This window comes from Rhineura floridana, chromosome 1 (genome assembly GCF_030035675.1).
Source record: "Rhineura floridana isolate rRhiFlo1 chromosome 1, rRhiFlo1.hap2, whole genome shotgun sequence".
Taxonomy (NCBI): domain Eukaryota; kingdom Metazoa; phylum Chordata; class Lepidosauria; order Squamata; family Rhineuridae; genus Rhineura; species Rhineura floridana.
In genome coordinates this window covers 265,837,689-265,857,137 of record NC_084480.1, presented here as the reverse complement: position 1 = coordinate 265,857,137, position 19,449 = coordinate 265,837,689, and the positions used below count along the sequence as shown (strand labels likewise).

The 19,449-nt window shown below is 41.5% G+C and overlaps 1 protein-coding gene across 1 annotated transcript; it reads right to left on the bottom strand.

The window, feature by feature from the left end:
- Positions 1 to 6,127: 6,127 nt before the first annotated feature.
- Positions 6,128 to 14,606, bottom strand: LOC133377403 (uncharacterized). Its single transcript, XM_061611428.1, has 3 exons — positions 14,549 to 14,606; positions 13,508 to 14,436; positions 6,128 to 6,143 (listed from the first exon to the last, which is right to left on the bottom strand). Exons 2-3 carry the CDS (start codon positions 14,362 to 14,364, stop codon positions 6,128 to 6,130), a joined length of 873 nt encoding a protein of 290 aa, XP_061467412.1. The 5' UTR covers positions 14,365 to 14,436; positions 14,549 to 14,606.
- Positions 14,607 to 19,449: the final 4,843 nt, after the last annotated feature.

The window sequence follows — 19,449 nt, the reverse complement described above, 5'->3', positions numbered from 1 at the left end:
GTAAAAATGTGTGTATTAGGACAAATTTACACTAAAATGCTGAACAATTTTCATGAGAACATTTAAAAAATCACAAACTGAATTGGAAATGTGGAGAACTGATCTTAAGATTGGAAAAATGAAAAACTGACAGAAACTAAAATGGATATATTCATCTATACCTAGTATTATGTTTCCATCAGTGACGATTAGGAAAAAATTGCCCTAGACCCTTTCAAATTTTCAAGTTCTTTCAAAGAGTATTTTCCTTTTACTAGTCTTTCCAGAGAGAAGTTGGTCTCTTTCTTCACTTCCTGTCACTGCCAAAACTAAGTGACAAAAGAAAACCAATTCCCTCTCGAACACATTGCTAAAGGAAAATTCCTTTAACAAAATACACAGCATAGAAATAAAATGGCCTATCCACAGCCAGTTCAAGTACCAACTGAGTTGAATTTGAGTGAGAATGTGTGTGTGTGCACATGTGTGCATTGACCCCACCTATTTTTGGTTTTGGCCTCACCCACTGCCAGTATGCAGCCGCAACTACTTTCCCCCAAAGGAATGCATCTGTGTGAGAGAGACGTTTTCCCACCCCGGCTCTTGAAGAACAGTCCTTCACATCCAGATTATCTGCTGACCTATTCTGAGGTCTGTCAGGCAATGATATCGTGATTAACGGTTCTTATCACTGTGCTGATCTATTTCTCCATTGTAAATACAGGTTAAGAATTGTGATTGATTCATTTTCTTAAATTGATATCATATCTTTCTTCTCTCATGGAGCCCAAGGTGGCATAAAGGTCCCCATCTAGCCATCCATGCAGGCACTGACCAGACCCAGATTTATTTAGCTTCAGCAAAGTGGTGGCCAAATATGCCAGTTTAGAACATATTCTAAGTCACCATGCTAACTCCATGGAATACTCAGGGCACTTGATATTTTAGTGAATTATTTCCTAATGTTTGTAATAATATAAATTACCTTTTCACTATATCTATTCAGGTCACTCAGTTGTCTATGCTCAGCAAATACGTTCTAGTTAATAATTTTTGTGCCAGTGTTTAATCCATCCAACCTTAAGATGTTGCAAGAGTTCAGTGTAGCTATTCACATCTGAAGCACCTTATCAGTGGAAGCTTCATCATAAGCATTTACATCTTTCTCTAAAGGTAAAGGTGTCCCCGCACTTATAGTGCGAGTCATTTCCGACTCTTAGGGTGACGTCTTGCGACGTTTACTAGGCAGACCGTATATATGGGTGGGCTTGCCAGTTCCTTCCCTGGCCTTTCTTTATCCCCCAGCATATGCCAGGTACTCGTTTTACCGACCATGGATGGATGGAAGGCTGAGTGGACCTCGACCCCTTTTACCGGAGATTCGACTTCCTCCTTCCGTTGGAATCGAACTCTGGCCGTGAGCAGAGCTTCGGCTGCATTACCGCCGCTTACCAGTCTGCGCCATGGAGGATCTTTCTCTAGTTAGGCAATAATTGTCTACCTAATCTGTGGAACTATCTGATATTACCAGCTTTTTCTGGGCAGAGAACCTGGACCTGAGAAATCACAGCAATACGTGTTGTGCTTATCACGCCAGCCTCCGTTTCAGTAACCTTAATTCTGCACTGTGACATCGGAAAGTAAAAAGAATTGAGATGCCTTCAAAAGTAACAGTGCAAGAAACCACAAGAAACATGGGCAACACTATTCTAACTGGGTCTGGGATAGTTTGGAGTGGTGGATTCACCACCACATCTTCAGCCCTACTGGCTCTTGCTAGCCAGGACATAAGGTGAGGGGGCTTTATTCCCTTTTTTGCTGTGTTAGTTCCAGGGCTAGCATAGCAGAGAAATCCAAGGATTGAGCCCAAGGGTGCCAACAGGATTTCCTGGGACCTGTATACTATTTATAGATTGGGTCCTCTGCTGCACTCCCTAAAGACACAAATTTACAGAAAATTTGCATATATTTTATATCAATGTGAATGTGTAGCCTCTTTTGCAGGTGGGAGTGGAGTGCCAAAAATAAAGCAGGGGTCACACACAAGTAATAAGATATGCAACAGACACAATACCAACAGGTGAAGCTTTCCCCATAATTCCATATGATAAAAAATTACTCTGTTTATTATCTGCCTGTCACAAAGCTGTTAAAGGCATGAGAACCCAGCTCTTCTCAACTGCCAACCTAAACCATGCAAAGAACTCAAATGTCATGAATTGTAAAATAATTATATTACTATAGGTCTTTCATATACTGTTCTTAGGCTGGCAATGCTGGCAAGATCAGGCATGGTATTTAAGATGGAGGGAATCAAAATGATTTCAGATTTACAGCCATTCTATTCATATGCTCATGCTGGGATAAATTCAATAGTTCAATAGTTAAAAAGCAAACAGAATATTCATTTGTTGTGGTTATTTATTAATACTTCATAATAAATTAGCATTTTTTTTCTTTTTCATTTTTGAGCAAAAAGGATTTGAAATCCCACCTCAGCCAGAAGCTCATTTGGTGCTGGACCAGTCACTGTTTCTTAGCCTAACTTACCTCACAGGCTTGTTGTGATGATAAAATGGAAACAGGGAGAGCCACAGACACCACCTTGATCTCTCTGAATAGCAACAACAAAAACCTGTTTAAGAGTTTATACCAGCAGCACTAACCCACCCCCACGAACTTGCATATTCCTCTCTCCCTGCAGATTGCAGCTATAGTCAACCAGACCCACTGCTGCATTTCCCTAGAGAATACAACAATGCTTTTACAGTTTTTAGCACTTCTGTTTGCTGCCCTGAGCTCCTGCTGGGAGGAAGGGTGGGATATAAATCAAATAATAAATAAATAAATGCACCAAAATGTTGAATAACAACACTCCAATTATGAAGCACATAGTGAATATTTCTCTCCACTTTGCAAAGGGAGATTTTTCTTTTCTCCCCTCCCATTAGTACACCTGTGTTCAGATTATATTCAAGTGAACTTACTCCCTGCCATTTCCTCACAAGAAAATCTCAGCTACAACCCCATTATTATTATTATTATTATTATTATTATTATTATTATTATTATTAAGTAGATGTGTATATCATGGGATTCTTTAACATTCATCCACACTTATTGTGTAGGGAAACCTGAGAAAATAACTTATATGGAGCACCTGATCTCAAGAGAGATTACAAAGAGACAGAAGCCACAAGGCAGAAAGACACATTCAAGGGAGGGGAAAACAGCAACTCTTTAGGACCTCAGGGATTCCTGGGGTCCGAACAACTCACTCATCAATCATGACTTCACTCATTGGCTAGAAACATTGAAAGGCAGGAGCAGCCAGGTTGGCTCATCTCACAGAAATCGCAGAGGTGGGGGGAGCTCGCATTGTGCTTCATAACTTCCTTTCGAAGAGAGCTAGAGACTTACTTGTTTTAAAATAAAAGCTAACAGTCTGGGGCCCCTGTTGGATATGGGACCCAGTACATTTGTACCCCCAGTACCCATCTCTTTGTGGCCCTGAATGAACCTCTACGGAATCCACAGGACTTTGGATTCAATGCCTCCAGTACCCTGTAATGTTCCATTTCAGAGATTGTGCTGCCCATTGCCAATGGGAGAACTGTTGTCTAGATGTCACTCCCTGGCCAGGCACAGCTGCAGCCTCAACCATGGTAGAGCCCTCCTCTCTAATCTGCCCACTCCAATGCAGCAACATGAGGGTATTAGGATTGCAGTCTTTAGGGTTGCCAGGCTCAGGGCCTGAGACTGATCCTGTATCTTTAGGAGAAGAGAAAGTCAGCCAAGTGCAGGTGTTCTTGCAACACTGTAATGGGTTATATTATAGTGTTATAGTGTTGCAAGAACACCTGCACTTGGCTGACTTTCTCTTCTCCTAAAGATACAGGATCAGTCTCAGGCCCTGAGCCTGGCAACCCTAGCAGTCTCAGTAAAGAATCTATAAGTAATTCAGCCAAAAATCCATCCAATATGTGTGTGACACTGAAGTGATAATGTATACTTTTATAAAATGTGTAATTTGAATTTAGGGCATTATTTGTGAACCTATATTGTATAATTCCAGTAATGAATGTACATACATCAGGGAAGACATTGCTTATGCTGCTGTGTTCATTTGTTTAAATGGAAAGTCATCAGTTTAAGTTGCTTGTGGGGAGGGATGAGGGAGACATTTGATTCAGTTCGCATTTAAAGGTAAATAAATCACATCTGCAGCTTCCAAAACAATGTGAGAGTCAAAAATTTGCAAAACTCTGAATGTTGTGATGCAGTTCTCCAACCGATGTTTACAAAAATGCATTTGTTATGTAAAAGTGTTCATAAAAATATATTAGTGAAAATAACGTAAAAATGCACACTAGGAGGAATTGCTTGCAAAAATATGTGCATTAGATAAAAAACTGCATACACAAGTGTGTTTATTAGGAGAAATTCACACTAAAATGCTGACAAGTTTTCATGAGGATATTTTAAAAACAAAATCACAAATTGCTGCATAAATGTGAAGACCCAAGTTTTATGACTGGGAAAATGAGAAACAAAGAAAACCAAAACTGACACATCCTTCCATCCCTACTTGTGGACCTGACCGCATGTCACATAGACTCTGTGGTGGCTGAAGGAGTAGCCATTCCCAGACCTGTATTTTTATTGCCCAATGTAGCTTTTGTTTTGACCCTCTAGCAGGATAAAGTAAATAAGTTCATCAGTTCAATATTATCATATTTATCATATTATCATATTTTTTAAAAATATGCTGACAGTGTGAGTAATAGATGTTATTGTCACTAAGAAGTGTCTCTTTCCTTTATCTGACTGTGGATCTATTCATTTTTTTAAAAAAAAATTCAAGGTATAGTGCTCTGTATTGTGCCAAAGGATGAGGAGAAATTTAACAGGAGAGGCTATTATCTAACAATCGAGAGGTTTTCATTAAATCTACAATACTTGTAGAGATTACTGCCCTGAAGCCATCTTGGCAATCAGAAACCAGGCTGCAGACACTCTTTGTTTATGAAAGTTAAGTGCGCCATTTGCCATTGTCAAAAGAAAAATTGTGGTTGGAAGAAGCAGGCTAGGCGCCAGCCATCTCTCTATATACAATGGTTTTGTATACAGTTCTACTCACCACTAGCAGGAACCGTGTTGTCAAATATTTCTGGGAAAAGCTTGCACTGTCTCTGTGTAGGTTGATTAGATGAGCTTTTCATATATCGGAAATCTGACTTCTTTCCAGCAACTTGATTTCACAAATGGAAAAACAGCATCTGTTTTCCTGCAGCTTCACATATGGCTATCAATGTTGCTTAGGCAAGCTGAAGCAGGTAACCCACATGAAGGGGGCCCCTCTGGAGCCTGATGCTCTCTTGGGAGAGGACCACAATGGTCTGCTGTGGAGGGGCAGGGGCTCCCCAGGCAGGTAAAGCTGTACATTTAATCAACATAAGCAGAGTCTCTGACTGAATGGCAAAGAACAGTGAAAATGGCCCCCGGGTTTGTATTTTTTTTTTTACCATGGTAATTTAAATAGGTGCATATTCCATGCCTTGTCCATTCAGTGTTTTTTAGAAATATCAGACAGACACAAATGGAAACTGAATCAATTTTATTTATAGAAGTGGCAGCAGCAAAGGCAAAAACAGCATCTTTCCTCTCTGTTAAAATTCAAAGGAAAATACATGATTGTCCTCTCCAGCAACCCCAGGTGTGTTTAGATGTCTGCCCACACATGACCTACAGTTTCTTTTGTGTGTGTTTTTCTTGGTCTGCATCCCATCTGGCAAAAGCAAATTGATATTTATGTATTTATTTATTTATCTATTCATTCATATAAAAATACCTATGTGTTTTTCCTGGGCTTGGGTCTGTATTTGTGCCTGTGAAGGTCAAGAGATTGGCAGCAACAGAAAGCATGTTCCTGAAATACATCCACAGGCCAGGTATTTTTCAAACAGATGCTCCCTTTCTCAGATTACACCGCCAATGACCTCAACCCTGAATTGGAAGGACAATTCAGTCTGTTACAAAGAGGCAAGGAGCGTTTAATTTCCATCCAAGCTAGTTTTGTCTTGGACTTCTCCAGACAGACTTCTGCTATCTGCTGAAACATGGTTTCAAACTGGTTGAAAAGTAAGCATCAGCTGCTGCAAAATCTGAGCAAGGAAACAAATCATTTAGGAACTTTTACTTAGATGTACTTTCTAAATACAGTGCTTTACAAAGAATGCTTGGGGAGATTCCTACCCCTAGAGGCTTACAATCTAGAAACAGATACAGTAGGAGTGCATTCAGGGCAAAAGCCCACAACCCCACTCAGCAGAATCAGCAGGAGGGATGGCTTACCATGATTTGAAGTGAGAAAAGTAATACACATTATACACATTGCCATCTAAGGAGCCCCACCCTCCAGAGTCTAACATCATTTAACCACTCCAGCTATGGAGACAACAGATGAAGGGAAGAGACTGGAGGAAGGGGTAAACAGGGATGGGGGTAGAGATACGTGATTTGGGCTAGTCCAGTACTGATAGTGAGCACCTATACCAAATGTAAACATTAGCAATAACTCTTGTTAAATAAAAGAAGTGTGCTTTTCCTCCATCACATGTTAGCACTTGTGCTTTGTTCTCAAGAGACCACATTGTCCCTTCCCTCCAGCCACCTCAAAGAAAAATAGGGCAGGTTGGAGCATATCAGGAAAGGACCACCAAGTTAAACTATGGAACATCCTGTTTACAAGCAGTATACCTCTGATTACTTGATGCTGGTGGTATACTACAAGGGATGGTTGTCTCCATCATGCTTTGCTTGTGAGATTCCCAGAAGCATCTGTTCGCCACAAAGTATTGAACTAGATGGATCAGATCCAGACAGACAATGATCATGTGATTTAAGGAATCACATGATTTAATGCAGATTTGATGAAAGAAAGATAATCTGGGATTTTGAGAAAGATTCTGTATATTATTCCATAAGTGCTATTTTTCTGTTCCCTCTGTTATTGCTCTATATTATAATTACAAAAGAGTACCTGGAACAGCATGACCTCAGATAAACTGTTGCCACTTTTATTCTTTCAATCAATTAAAAAATAGGAACATAAAGAAAGGTTAGCTGAAAGAATCCTTACGCTAGGGAGTAAATGCTTTCACTGAAAGCAATCATTGGCTAAAAAGAAAATGAAATTCCACCTCTGAAATGGTTAGAGTTCTGACATAGTATCATCCATCTTGGCAAAAGTTGACTGAGCAGATGATGGAGATCTACTTAACTTGGACTGAATCAAAGGTTTTGCTATTTTCATTTCACAGGCCAGATGTAGCTCATCATCAGTTGGAACTGATAGCACAAGAGGTGTTAGAATCTTGGAGTCCAAGAGAGAATCTGATCCAGCATCAAAGAAGGCCATGAAAGAAGTGAGTGTTTGCACGAATGTTCTCAATTGTTCAGTGAACCTGCTGTTCAGTTCTGGCAAAGCACCGTCGCTCATGTAGAACAAGAGTCACTTCAGATATTTTTTAAACAACTGCATCCTTTATTTCCATACAAACCTAATGTCTTTCATTTGGCTGTCCAAGTATCTGAATGCAAACAGAAGTATGTGTGTGTGTGTAGGGGCAGGCTTATTAAATACAAGAAGAGAGAGACAGACTTATGCCATGTAAAACTCAGAAGTTTTGGGGTTGTATCCAGTGGTGGCTTTGTACTTGTGGAAGGCACTTCTACCAGTGACAGCTGGTAGCTCCATGCTTTGCACCTTGGACAGCTCCTTGAAAGTTCGGACTAAAACCAGGAGCAGATTCCACTTCCCCACTGACATGGAGCCACATAAGCCACTGACTTCTACTTGTGCAAGTCAGGGCATCCGATTTTTGCGAGTGTCACCAACCCATGGCAGCCATCCCATGGCATCCAAAAAGCTGCTCCTGAGGGTTGGGGAGGCCCTCAGAACAACACAGAATATGTCATGGAGGGCTGAAGTAGGTGGAGAGGACTCGTAAAAAATCACACTCGACTAGTACAAAGCAACCCTTGGATACAATTATGTTCCATGTAAATCCATTTGACAGATCTACTTGAGTAGCACAAGTAGCCAAAGAACAAGAGATTTTCACACTTTCTATCATTTAGTAGCAGCATATCCTTGCTTATCAATGAAAAGAAAGACTTTTCATTGTTATTAAATGAAATATACCAGAGAAATTTCACAAGCCTTCAGGCTGAGGTTGAACTTAACATTTGTTTTCTCCACTTCCATATGCCAACTTTTGTCAGGCCAGAGGTGAATGCTGAACACTCTGAGAGCCACAGACAGAAACAGCCCTGTCAGGCCACAATGTATTGTGTCATTTGTGACATAAACAGAAGGCCAGCCACTTGCCTTTTTTTTTATCACACAAGTCCTCCTGTGCTTGGAATTTATTATATGGAAGGTGTGCAGTGCAACTCAATGTATACTCAAGAGAAGGCCCCATTATGTTTAATGGAGCTTACTCTCTAGTAAGTGTGTTTAGAATTGCAGCCTTACTTAGGAAATATATGGCAGCTAACTTATAAGCTGGTCCTGCAAGAATTAGCTTGCTGCACGAATAATTTTAAATAATGTACATTTTTGTTATTACTGAATAATAAATAAATACAGTGATTTGAAAAACATTTAGCCAATTTATGTATTATTGGAAGTCATGGATGTTGCTTATCTGGACATGTGCTTGTGCCACTCTGATAATGTATGGGATGGCAAGCGCATGCGGTAAGAGCAGATCACATAGAAAATTCTAGCATAGAACTGCTTCTCCATGGAGAACTGGTGTTTGAGCAAAGTACAATTCTGGCCTTAGAGCCAAACAGTAATTTTAAAAATCTGAGAATGAATGCTCACATACCTACTGTAGTTTAAAATATGTGTCTAAATATATTTTGGGATTTTAAAAGATAGATAGAGCTACACCGATTCCAAAATTGTGTTAGAATTGATGCTAGTCACTGCAAGTTTTCATAAACATGCATTGTGGGGAAATGTGCTTTCTTTTGTCTGTCCAGGGTCTGCTGCTCATCGGCTTCACTGGGTGAGTGCCAGTGTTCTAGAGTGACTGACCATCAATATGCCACCCACCAATAAGACAGCCTGTCCAGAAGGTAAGTAAAATGTTTACTATGCCTTTACAGCTCCACATTCCTGATCAGCTGAAGGCACTGGGTGGAATCTAATAGGTGCCCTTGTACTCATGGAAGAGTCCTTAAGACCTTAATCCAATGGAGGTGTCTGCTAATGGAAACAGAGGGCAAGCTATTTGTGCCATTTACCCCTCCCTCTTGCAGACTCTCCAATCACTTTTACCCCTTTTCTGAATGGTCCCCCAACTCTCTGGAGCTGCTTTGGGCATAGTTGGAGGGCTGCAGTGGAGAGGGGGAACCAGTGAAAATTGCCTCCCTTCCCCTGTCATTAGCAGACACCTCCACTAGATCAAAAGCCCTTCCTTGAGTGCAAAAGCAGAAACTTAATTCAACCCACTTATTGGAAGGCAGGATGCTTTGGTTCACAACGACAACCACATAGAAAGGTGGAAATGAGATGAATTGCAATAGGTGACTGCAACAGCATTATTATCTGAATCCACCAACAGCTGCAATAGCTGACACCCTTCCCGTAACACTTCTGAACTCTAGGTCAAAATCCACATGTCTGGAAGGGGATGGGTTCCTTGGTCTTCATGTGGATGATATTCTGCTATAGAATTATTTAATCACCTGAAGGGCCTGGATTCTGGGGAGCTAATGTGTCCAAAGAGACAGCAGGGAGGTGGGTAGGAAATGTACAGGTCTTGGGGAAGTGTGTGCTGTAGGTGGGGAATCAGTGCACTGAGAAGCAGAGGGGATATTTGTTCCAAATCACTTGACAAATCATTTTTTTTAAATGAGAAACTGCAGCTTGGGGAGGGGGGAGGAAGCAGAAGAACCTGCGAAAAAGAAATGCTCCAAGGGGATGAATGCAAGCACCCTGTACGCTGGGGCTTGTGAAGAAGCAGAAGACGAGTGACAGTTATGCTATCACTTGAGGGAGAAAGGATGCTCTCCATGGTCCTATCCAGCTCAACTGTTAATGTAATATAGTTCTCCTTATGCCTAACCCATAACTGTTGTAGAAGCAAATAGTCATGCTAATAAATATGGTGAATTTTTAATATATCCCAATACTTAAGTTTTTATCTTTTTCTCCTGCTCTCTCTTTCCTTCATAGTCTGTTGATTTAACTGAAATATTAATGAATATTATTACAAAGTAGCCCTTTTGTATTTTACACCCCATTTGCTGTGTTGGAAATACATTTACTAAAGTGTTATGCATGGGTTTCTTTTTATATATCATATAAAAACGAAAGAACTGGTCCTCTTTCTCATCTCTATCTCCACCATACTATCGGTATGAAAGTCAGGGGTCCTTTAGACACTGAAGATGGATAAAAAATGGCCCAGCTCTCTTGACTCTTGCCTGAATGTCACTTAGATGATTCCTTATCAAGTTTGTTTTTTAGATCTCTTATTATTTATATAACCTCTATATTTCAACAGGCTAGCCCTAAAACGTCATGCACGAGCAAGTAACTCCTTTGAGGGGAGCACCAATTGCACTGCCAGTCAAGTATAATAAATTATGACCTTAGAGATGCTGACATTCACCCAGATATGGTGGTGGCAAGGATGACAGCATCCAAGAAGCGGGAAAACATGCCCTTAATGGTGCTGTCCTGAAAGCATGTTCAGAAGCTTCAGGTAGACAAGAATGTAGCAACCAGATTTGTATCTGGGGCCCATCTTACAGAACGTATAACTCTGGGTTTGTTTCATCTGCACTGATTACTAGTATGTTTCTGGACACAGTGTGTTTTTAAAATTGTTTTAAATTTTTTAAATTGTGTTTTAAATTGTTTTTAGAAGATGTGTTTTAAATGTGTATATTTGTTTTTAATGTTTTTAGTTACTGTAAACTGCCCAGAGAGCTTCAGCTATGGGGCGGTATGTAAATAAATAAATAAATAAATAAATAAATAAATAAATAAATAAATAAATAAATCTAAGCCTTAATAACAACATGTGGAGGGCACCATGGTGACTATCCCAGTGTTATAGCGAAAAGGAAAAGAAAGAAAGAAAGAAAGAAAGAAAGAAAGAAAGAAAGAAAGAAAGAAAGAAAGAAAGAAAGAAAGAAAGAAAGAAAGAAAGAAAGAAAGAAAGAAAGAAAGAAAGAAAGAAAGAAAGAAAGAACACTTTGACAACCCTGACATAACAACAACAGGTGCAGTTTCATATTTTAAAAGCTCACTTAAATCATAGTACCATCACAACTGCAGGAATAAAATGGTGTTTACTTCTGCTCTCCTGATGCTAAAAGTATTTACTTGGGAATTTCTATCTATCCATAGTAATGAGTTTCTGTAAACATGAACATGCCTAGCCAGCTGCCCCTCCAACTAGAAAATGTGCTTTAAAATAAGAAGAAAGAATGCTATTGCTATCAGAATCAGCCCTACTGGGCCCTGGCAAGCCCATGCCATCCTAGGAGGTGACATAGGCCTGTTTGCTGCTGCCTCTTTCATCCAACACTTCCTTGGTGGTCATTTGAGAAGCCAGGGCTCCACCCTTGAGGTCCAGCCCTAGCTGCACCACTGCACTCCTGACTAGCATTTGGATGGGCTGAATATCTTTTTGTACCATTGCACCTTATATAGTTCCCCACCCCTCCCAGAGCATTTTTATGTCTCTGCTCTATTTTGCAAAGTTTTGTTTTATTTCATGTTCTTCTTTTTGAATGCCTTGGTTTGGGCTGATGAGAGCTGTAGTCCAAACATCTGGAGGGAGCCAGGTTGGTGGAGGCTGATGCAGCTTGTTTTAACTTATGTTGTGAACCAGAGCTTGGAAGATTACTTTTAAAAAGTAATAAATTACAGTTACAATTACTTGGCCCAAAAAAGTAGTAATTAGCCTTACAATTACAATTGCTCTAAAAGTAACTGATTACTTTACTTTTTCTGAAAAGTAATCACTACAATTACATTTCAGTTACTTTTTTTAAAAAACTCCTACAAGGTGCTGGCCTTGGCTGTTGCACATCTAAGAAGCCTAAAACAATATTAAAAATAAACACACACACACAGGGGGTAGTAGAATAAAAAAAATTATCCATAAGATTAACATAATGGCATAACAGAATCTCACATCCCCCCAAGCAATGAAGATACCCCAACTCTTGAAATCAAATTTTACACTTGAAATGCTTTTATAATATGTTTCTGTTATGTCTCAAAAGAACAAGATGCTCAAAGAGCATGTCAGACAAGGAATGTCTTTTTACAGTCATTACGTTGCCACCAGTACTGAACAGGCGTTCTACTGCGGTGCTTGAAGGCATGCCTGTGTTGTGCTGCAAAAAACACCGCAGCACACGTGGAAAGCCATGGTGTGATGACACTTCCCTGCTGGGAGACCTCAGGTACCTCACCAGTTCCTCCTCAGCAGTGTCTACTGCTGACTTCTTGCCCTGGGGCAGAAAGTTAAAGAAGTCATCTTCTAAGTCATCTCCTTCCTGGTCTTTATCTGAAGACTGATCACTGTCCTCATTAAGTACACCCATCTTTATTTCAGCTTTCAACAAGGCTTCCATTGTGTATCTAAGAAAGAGAGAGGATATGTTAACACATATATGTTAGGAAACCATAATCTGCTCTTCATTTCCTGATGCTTGTCATGTCCCCTGGTTCAGGGTCCAGCCTGAGCCTGTGGATGATGACATGGAAGGTAGGAAGGTAACCAAGTCACCACACTCATGGGGCAGCACAGCAGACCCTTAAGGATTACCTGCAGCAACCCAAGGTTGTAATGAGGAGCCCCAGGAAGAAAAGGCCCAGCCCCTGCCTACCACCTTAAGCCCTCTGATGCCTCCCTTGAGACAACATTTCCCTTGGAGTAATCCACCCAAAGGGCTTCCCTAATGTTCTTACTTGTTGGTATGGGTGGTGGCCTGACATGATTCCAGCCAATCTAGTTTGAAGCGAGGGTGTAGGCAGGCTGCCAGAAGAAGCCTCTTGTCCTCCCAGATAGCTGCAAACCGCTTTCTTAGGGCTTCGCGCACACCTCTCAGCAGCTGAAAACAGTATGTGTACCTCTCAGGTTTGTTGTCCAGTCCTTCTAACTTGCGGTCCAGATTGCAGAGCGTTGGTAGCAAATACCCCATGAACATGCCGTTCTCCCGTTGCAGGATATCTAGGGACTGGGCTAGTGGCTCCATAATCTCTGTGTATTCCTGTACCACTTCAGTCTCAGCAGCTGTGATCCTGGACAAGGAGCAGCGGTCCATTATGGCATGCATTTTTAGTGGCACAGTTGACAGGAGCTCATGTAGTTGCTTCAACGCATCAAAGGTGGAATTCCACCTGGTCTTATTTGGTACCTTCAGATACACACCATATTGCACACGGATATACTCAGCAATCTGTGCTGACTGGTTCTGCTTGAACCACAACTTGCTGCACTTTCCCATCAAGGAACGAAACTGTTTCTTGAAAGGACCAAGAAGACTACTTTTGGAGGAGTCAGAAAGCATGGCCTCTATGTCTTGTGTTGCCACAAGGTTGAGGGTGTGGCTAGCACATCTCTGGTGTGGTGGTAAAACAAAATCCTCTCCTGAGTCTGCAGCTTCTTCCTCTGCCTCAGGTCCTGTGTCCAGGATCTCACAGATAGGCACAAACTCCACCTCAGCCTCCTCCTCCTCCTGGTTATCACCATCATCGTCACTGGTGCCTGCAGCTTCCACTGGTTCTTTGGCCATGAAAACTCTGAACGCTTTCACAAAGTTGGAGCCATTGTCTGTAGTAGTGCACATAACTTTGTTGTGGATCCTGTACTGCACATGTACATCATGCAGTGCTTTTGAAAGGACATCGTATGTATGGCGCCCCTTCAGATGCTTACAAGCCAAGGCCCCGACCTCACGTTTCAGGGTAGTTGGGTTGATCCAGTGGGCTGTTACCCCAAAGTAACTCTTCTTGCCATTGGTCCAACAATCTGCAGTGGTTGCTATATATGCCACAGCACCCATTCGGTTTGCAAGAGTTTCTCTCATGTGGCATGCTCTCTTCTCAATTCTGTCTCTCAGAGTCTTGGCACATATGATGGTGAGATCTTTGGGGAGTCCAATGTGAACCAGATTAATGAATGATGGTTTGTCCACAGTCTGAAGTGGTAATGTCTCCTCTACAATGAAATCAATGATTCTCCTGTCGAGATTGCTCTGGGTGACAGGCTCCCTGCCAGATCCCCACCTCTCAAGGGTTGTCTGCTGCTGCTTCAGCATTTTGGGAGGAGGGGTGTCATGCATTGGTTCAGGAAGGCCACGTCTCCTTGCCTTTATTGCTTCTTCAATTGCTCTCAGCTTCTCAGGGTGTGCCCTCTGAGGAAGAAGAACAAAGCATGAATCCAAGAAAAAATGGAAGAGGAACTTCATAATTTAAACATAAATAGACAATGGACACTCTTTGAGGACCAGCATGACAAAGGCTTACCTCAAAATGTTGCTTCACATTGGATGAGGAGGAAACAGCTGATCTCAGATTTTTGATCCTTGGAAGGCAGTAATTGCATCGTACAACAACATTTTCCCCACTCTGGCTCACAAATGTACAAGCTTTCTCAAAGCCAAACCATGGTACTTGCTGTTCTGCAGATGTGGCTGTGGGCAACTGGCACTGCTTTATACCCTCCTCCTCCTCGTGCACAGGGCCTCCTTTCTGAACCTCACTTTCTAGTTTTGCCTCCTCAGGATCAACAAGCTGTGACTCAAGTGGCCGCACTAACTGACTGCTGCTCTCAGCAGCAAAACCTGCAACAGGCGTCTCTGTAATAAACAAGAGATAATGCTCCTATATGGGTGAACTTCAGCTGTGATGTGCCCCCATCTCTTCCCCATGCTGCAAGATGCCCCAGTCAGAGTGGAAGTAAGCAGGTCGATAGCACAATTAAAAGAGATCCTATTTGCATCATTTTTGCTCACTGAATAACCCTGCCTGGGCCAGTCTAACCTACTATCTCACAGGGTTGTTGTGAGAACCAAATGAGACTAGGGTTCAAATCCCCACATAGCCATGAAGCTCACTGGGTGACCTTGGGCCAGTCACTGCCTCTCAGCCTCATGAAAACCCTATTCATAGGGTCACCATAAGTTGGAATCAACTTGAAGGCGGTACATATATTTTTTATTTTGAATATGATGATTATGATAATAAATATGCAGCATTTCAAATTAATTCTGTATGAGAAGCATTCCATGCCAAGCTTGGAAAACCAAGGATGAGGTATAAAATGTAGACAAAAATACTTTTGACAAAATGCCGTTTATCTTTTATATCTATATCTATAATTAGCAATACAGCTGAATGATGTATGTAAAGTATTTTTTCTTTCCCTTTTCTTTTTTATTAATATTTTAGTACTACTGCTAAAGTTCTGATGAAAGAATAAAGCATTCATTAGCCAAATTCAAATGATTAGAACACATCACATCAATTCCACTGAAGTTGGAGGTTTTGCCATAGAAAATGAAAAAAACATATAACCTATGATAGCCCAATAGACAATCAGAACTAATATAAAACCCTATTGCTTCTCATTTGCAAATCTTGCAAGATCTAAGGTAACTCTAGATCATGTGAGTTCAGGTGATGCATGTTATGTACATTTGTATAGATATTAGCAGAGATTGTCAACAGTCTATCTCTCTCTGGGACTGGGAATCTCTCTCTTTCTCACAGAACATGAGTTTGAGAGCTGGGGGACTGAGAGGAGGAGCTGCAAGGACCCTACTTCTCACCTCATCTCTGCCAAGAACAAAAAAATCAGCCTTAAGCTATTTATTATATGCCTAATTATTTTTTATTTTTATTATTATTATTACTGAGACAGTTTTTGTCCCACATACAATTCAGTCTTGTGATTAAACAGGACAAAAATACAAATAAAAAGAAAGATGGAGTTCAAATAAATATACAATAAAAAGCTAGCCGGCATTTTAAAAGGCAGGAGTGCTCTGTCTGGATAAATACAGCACACAGGTAGGCATGGGAACAAGGGGGAGAGTTCAAAAAGGGGGGGAAGGAAGAGAAGTAGGCCAGAGCTTGGAAAAGTTACTTTTTTGAACTACAGCTCCCATCAGCCTAATCCAGTGGCCATGTTGCCTAGGGCTGATGGGAGTTGTAGTTCAAAAAAGTAACTTTTCCAAGCTCTGAGTAGGCCAAAGTTTTGGAAGTGCCTTGTGATTGATGGAGGGGGCGGCAGAGGCAAGGAGAGGCAGTGGGGGGGCAGAACGGTGCCACGGGGGGGCAGGGGGGCAGAATGGTGCCGTGGGGGGCACACACACACACACACACAAAAATCATCGTCACTCACCTCCACAGCTCTTCGCCATTCTGCTGCTGCCTTCTCCTCCATTGTCCTTGCCCTGGCTTTTTCCTCCGGCGTCCATTTTGTCCTCTCAGACGCTAGCAGGCCCTGCCTATTCACCTCTTCCCTCGTGCATCCTAACACAGATCACGAGGGAAGAGAGAGTCTGCACAGAGGTCCAATCAGTGTGAGGCACATGTCTTGTGTTAACCAATCACAGCCAGGAGCTGTCTTCCCCTTGTTCCCGCCCCCAAGTAACGTGCAACCTAATGTGGAAACGTTAAAGTTGCAGCTGAAAAGTAGGGAAATTACTAGTCGTTCCGTTACTTGCCAAATGTAATGGAATTACCCACTCATTATTTAAAATTGTAATGAATTACAAGTAACTCATTAAAAATAACGAGTTACTTCCAAGCTCTGTTGTGAACTACCTTGAGGATTTTTGGACCAAAAGACAGGATAAAAATATTTTAAATGTATAGACAAGTAAATCAAATGCATGCCATTTTTTTAGTTCAGATGAGGTAGGCAATCATTCACATTATTTCCATTTTATATTTCCATTTTATAAGGAGAAACTGTTGATTACTGCACAGGCTACCCAACAGCCAATGCGTATTGTGTGTGTGTGTGTGGCAGGGAGCCACAGCCAATCCTAGCTCTCTGGTATATGTGCCCATATCATATCTTCAGTAGAAAGTATGCATTTGTTACAAGCAGAAATTGGTTTTATGAGTGCCTGTGTAACATGTAAAATGTAAAGAATGGGAGCGTCACCTGGCAGGTTCCATAGTTGTCACCCCACCAGACCAGGAAAGACTGGAGGAAGGGCCAAGATACAAATGCCTAGGAAAAAAATGGTAGAAGAGATAGGAGACAGTCATTGGACAGACTGGACTCCAGGGACACTGTAAACATGTGCAATCGAATAACACAGCAGAAGGCCCCTACTGGGAGGAAGGGTGGGATATAAACCTAATAAATAAATAAATAAGACTGAGGTTAGTTACCACTGAGAGATGAGAATGAAAGAGAGATGGCAAATAGAGACAGTGAGGAAGAAAAGGTTAAGAGTGAGAGTTCATTGTCCTAGGAATAGGAAACATGGAGAAGTGCTGTCAAATGGAAGGCTCAAAGGGCTTACCTGTAAGAAAGCTGGACAAGATTACTGATGTTCTTAAACAAGATAGAATCTCAACAGGGAGCTCCTGCCTTCACCCAGATATAACTAAGTGCCACCTAGTGACTAAACTATATAATGACAATACCTACACACAGGTATAGCTGGGCCTATGCAACAAGTGAACAAGTGAAGAGCTGGACTGGAGAAACATTGCAGCTATAAAGAGAACCCAGCTGCAGGACTTAGGCAACTATTTGGCCCAGAGCTTAAAGGAAGATTAAATTTAGAGCCATGACTTGAGGGGGGTGTAGCTCAGTAGTCCCAGCATACAGAAAGTCCCAAGGATAAAACTGTATGAAAACTTGGAGAGCCACTGCCAGACAGTGTAGAAAATACTGAGCTACATGGACCAATGGTTCCCAGGAGTGTAGTTGTCCAGGATTTCGGCAGGTCTTAGACAACTAACTTTTTTGGGAGTCAGGTCCCAGAAGGGTCCCTATGTCTCCAGCATCCTATGAGCTAACTAGCATGAAAGGAGAGCATGGAGACAACGATGGAGAGCAAACAAGTGACTGAGTTTGCAGAGGAGGAGGGTGAAAACAACTAGGGTGAAAGGAGATGAGGAAAAGTGGCAAAAGAGGGGGGGAGAACCTGGGCTGAAGAGGGGTCTCTCTCTCTCTCTCTCTCTCTCTGCTGAACGTTCTCCAGATTGTTTGTTTGTTTACAAAGATCTCGTTCTCAATGCAGCAGCAAAAAAAGGGTGGAGGAGAGATGTGTAGTTTTGTTCTAGCCCAAAGCCAGGAGTGGGGGATTACAAGGAAAAGAGGGAAAAATATATTCGGGGGGGGGAGGGACAGAGAGAGACAGACAGACAGACAGACAGAGATAAAGGTTTCAGCTTTTGATAATGTTGTATATATCTGTGCCCTGCAGTTAAGGTGAAATTCAAATGAATATGGCTAAGAGAGAGAGAGAGAGAGAGTGGTGCAACCAACACCAGAGGTTAGGATCAGGAACTTCCATACTTACGTTTCCTCCTAAAACTCATAAGCTCTGCCCAAATGCAGTTACTCTGAGCCTTAGTATGGCAGCCAAGAAGGAAAACTCAGCAAAGGAAGTTCCTTAATTTACAAGATGATGATGATGATGATGATGATGATGATGATGAAAAACTGCCTGAATGGGCTAAAACCTCTCTGTTTTTCTAACACTCTAGTAGGTGGCAAAGTTCAAAAGGCTACAAATTCCTATGCAAACTGAGTGCCTGGCTGGCTTAGAGAGTGTGAATTCCTTCATTTAGGAAAAACCCAGCAGCAAAAAAGCCTCCAGACAAAGAGAGTGGGAGTAGGGGAACCCTTTATAGCTGTAGGACAATAATGAGTCAGTTATGCAAGCCCCAATGAGTGTCAACTGCAAGCAAGCCTATATTAGTTCTTACTTCAAAAAGCCAAGTTGTGGTGAGTAATTGCAGAAGAAGAGACAGTGAATCCTAATGATAGCATCCAATCTACATCATCAAGCAGTTTGGTAGCAGCAGGAGATAAAATGTGTAGACACAGAATTCAGTAATTCAAACAATATCTCTGACCATGAGGAAGGAAAGTCAAATGGAGATAGTGACAGAGAAGCAGAAAGCAGTATTCAAACCTGAGTGGATTATACTATAATCTTAGAAGGTTATATAATCTTAGAAGAGGCATGGCTATGAGGAGGCGTGACTGTGACTATTATGTAGGGACCCTGTATGTCTGAATTTGACACTACACTACTGGGTTTGAACCAGTATAAGAGGGAGAAAGCTTACACACACCAGGGAGAAAGCTTACATACTGCAAAGGTGGACCACCATCCATGTGCTTGTGACTGTAAGCAAAGAGCACATGAACCACATTTCTTCTAACGGGG

What these genes read in the sequence shown, in the direction of transcription:
- LOC133377403 (XM_061611428.1), bottom strand. Translation starts at nt 14,364, where the DNA reads ATGCATGACACCCCTCCTCCCAAAATGCTGAAGCAGCAGCAGACAACC.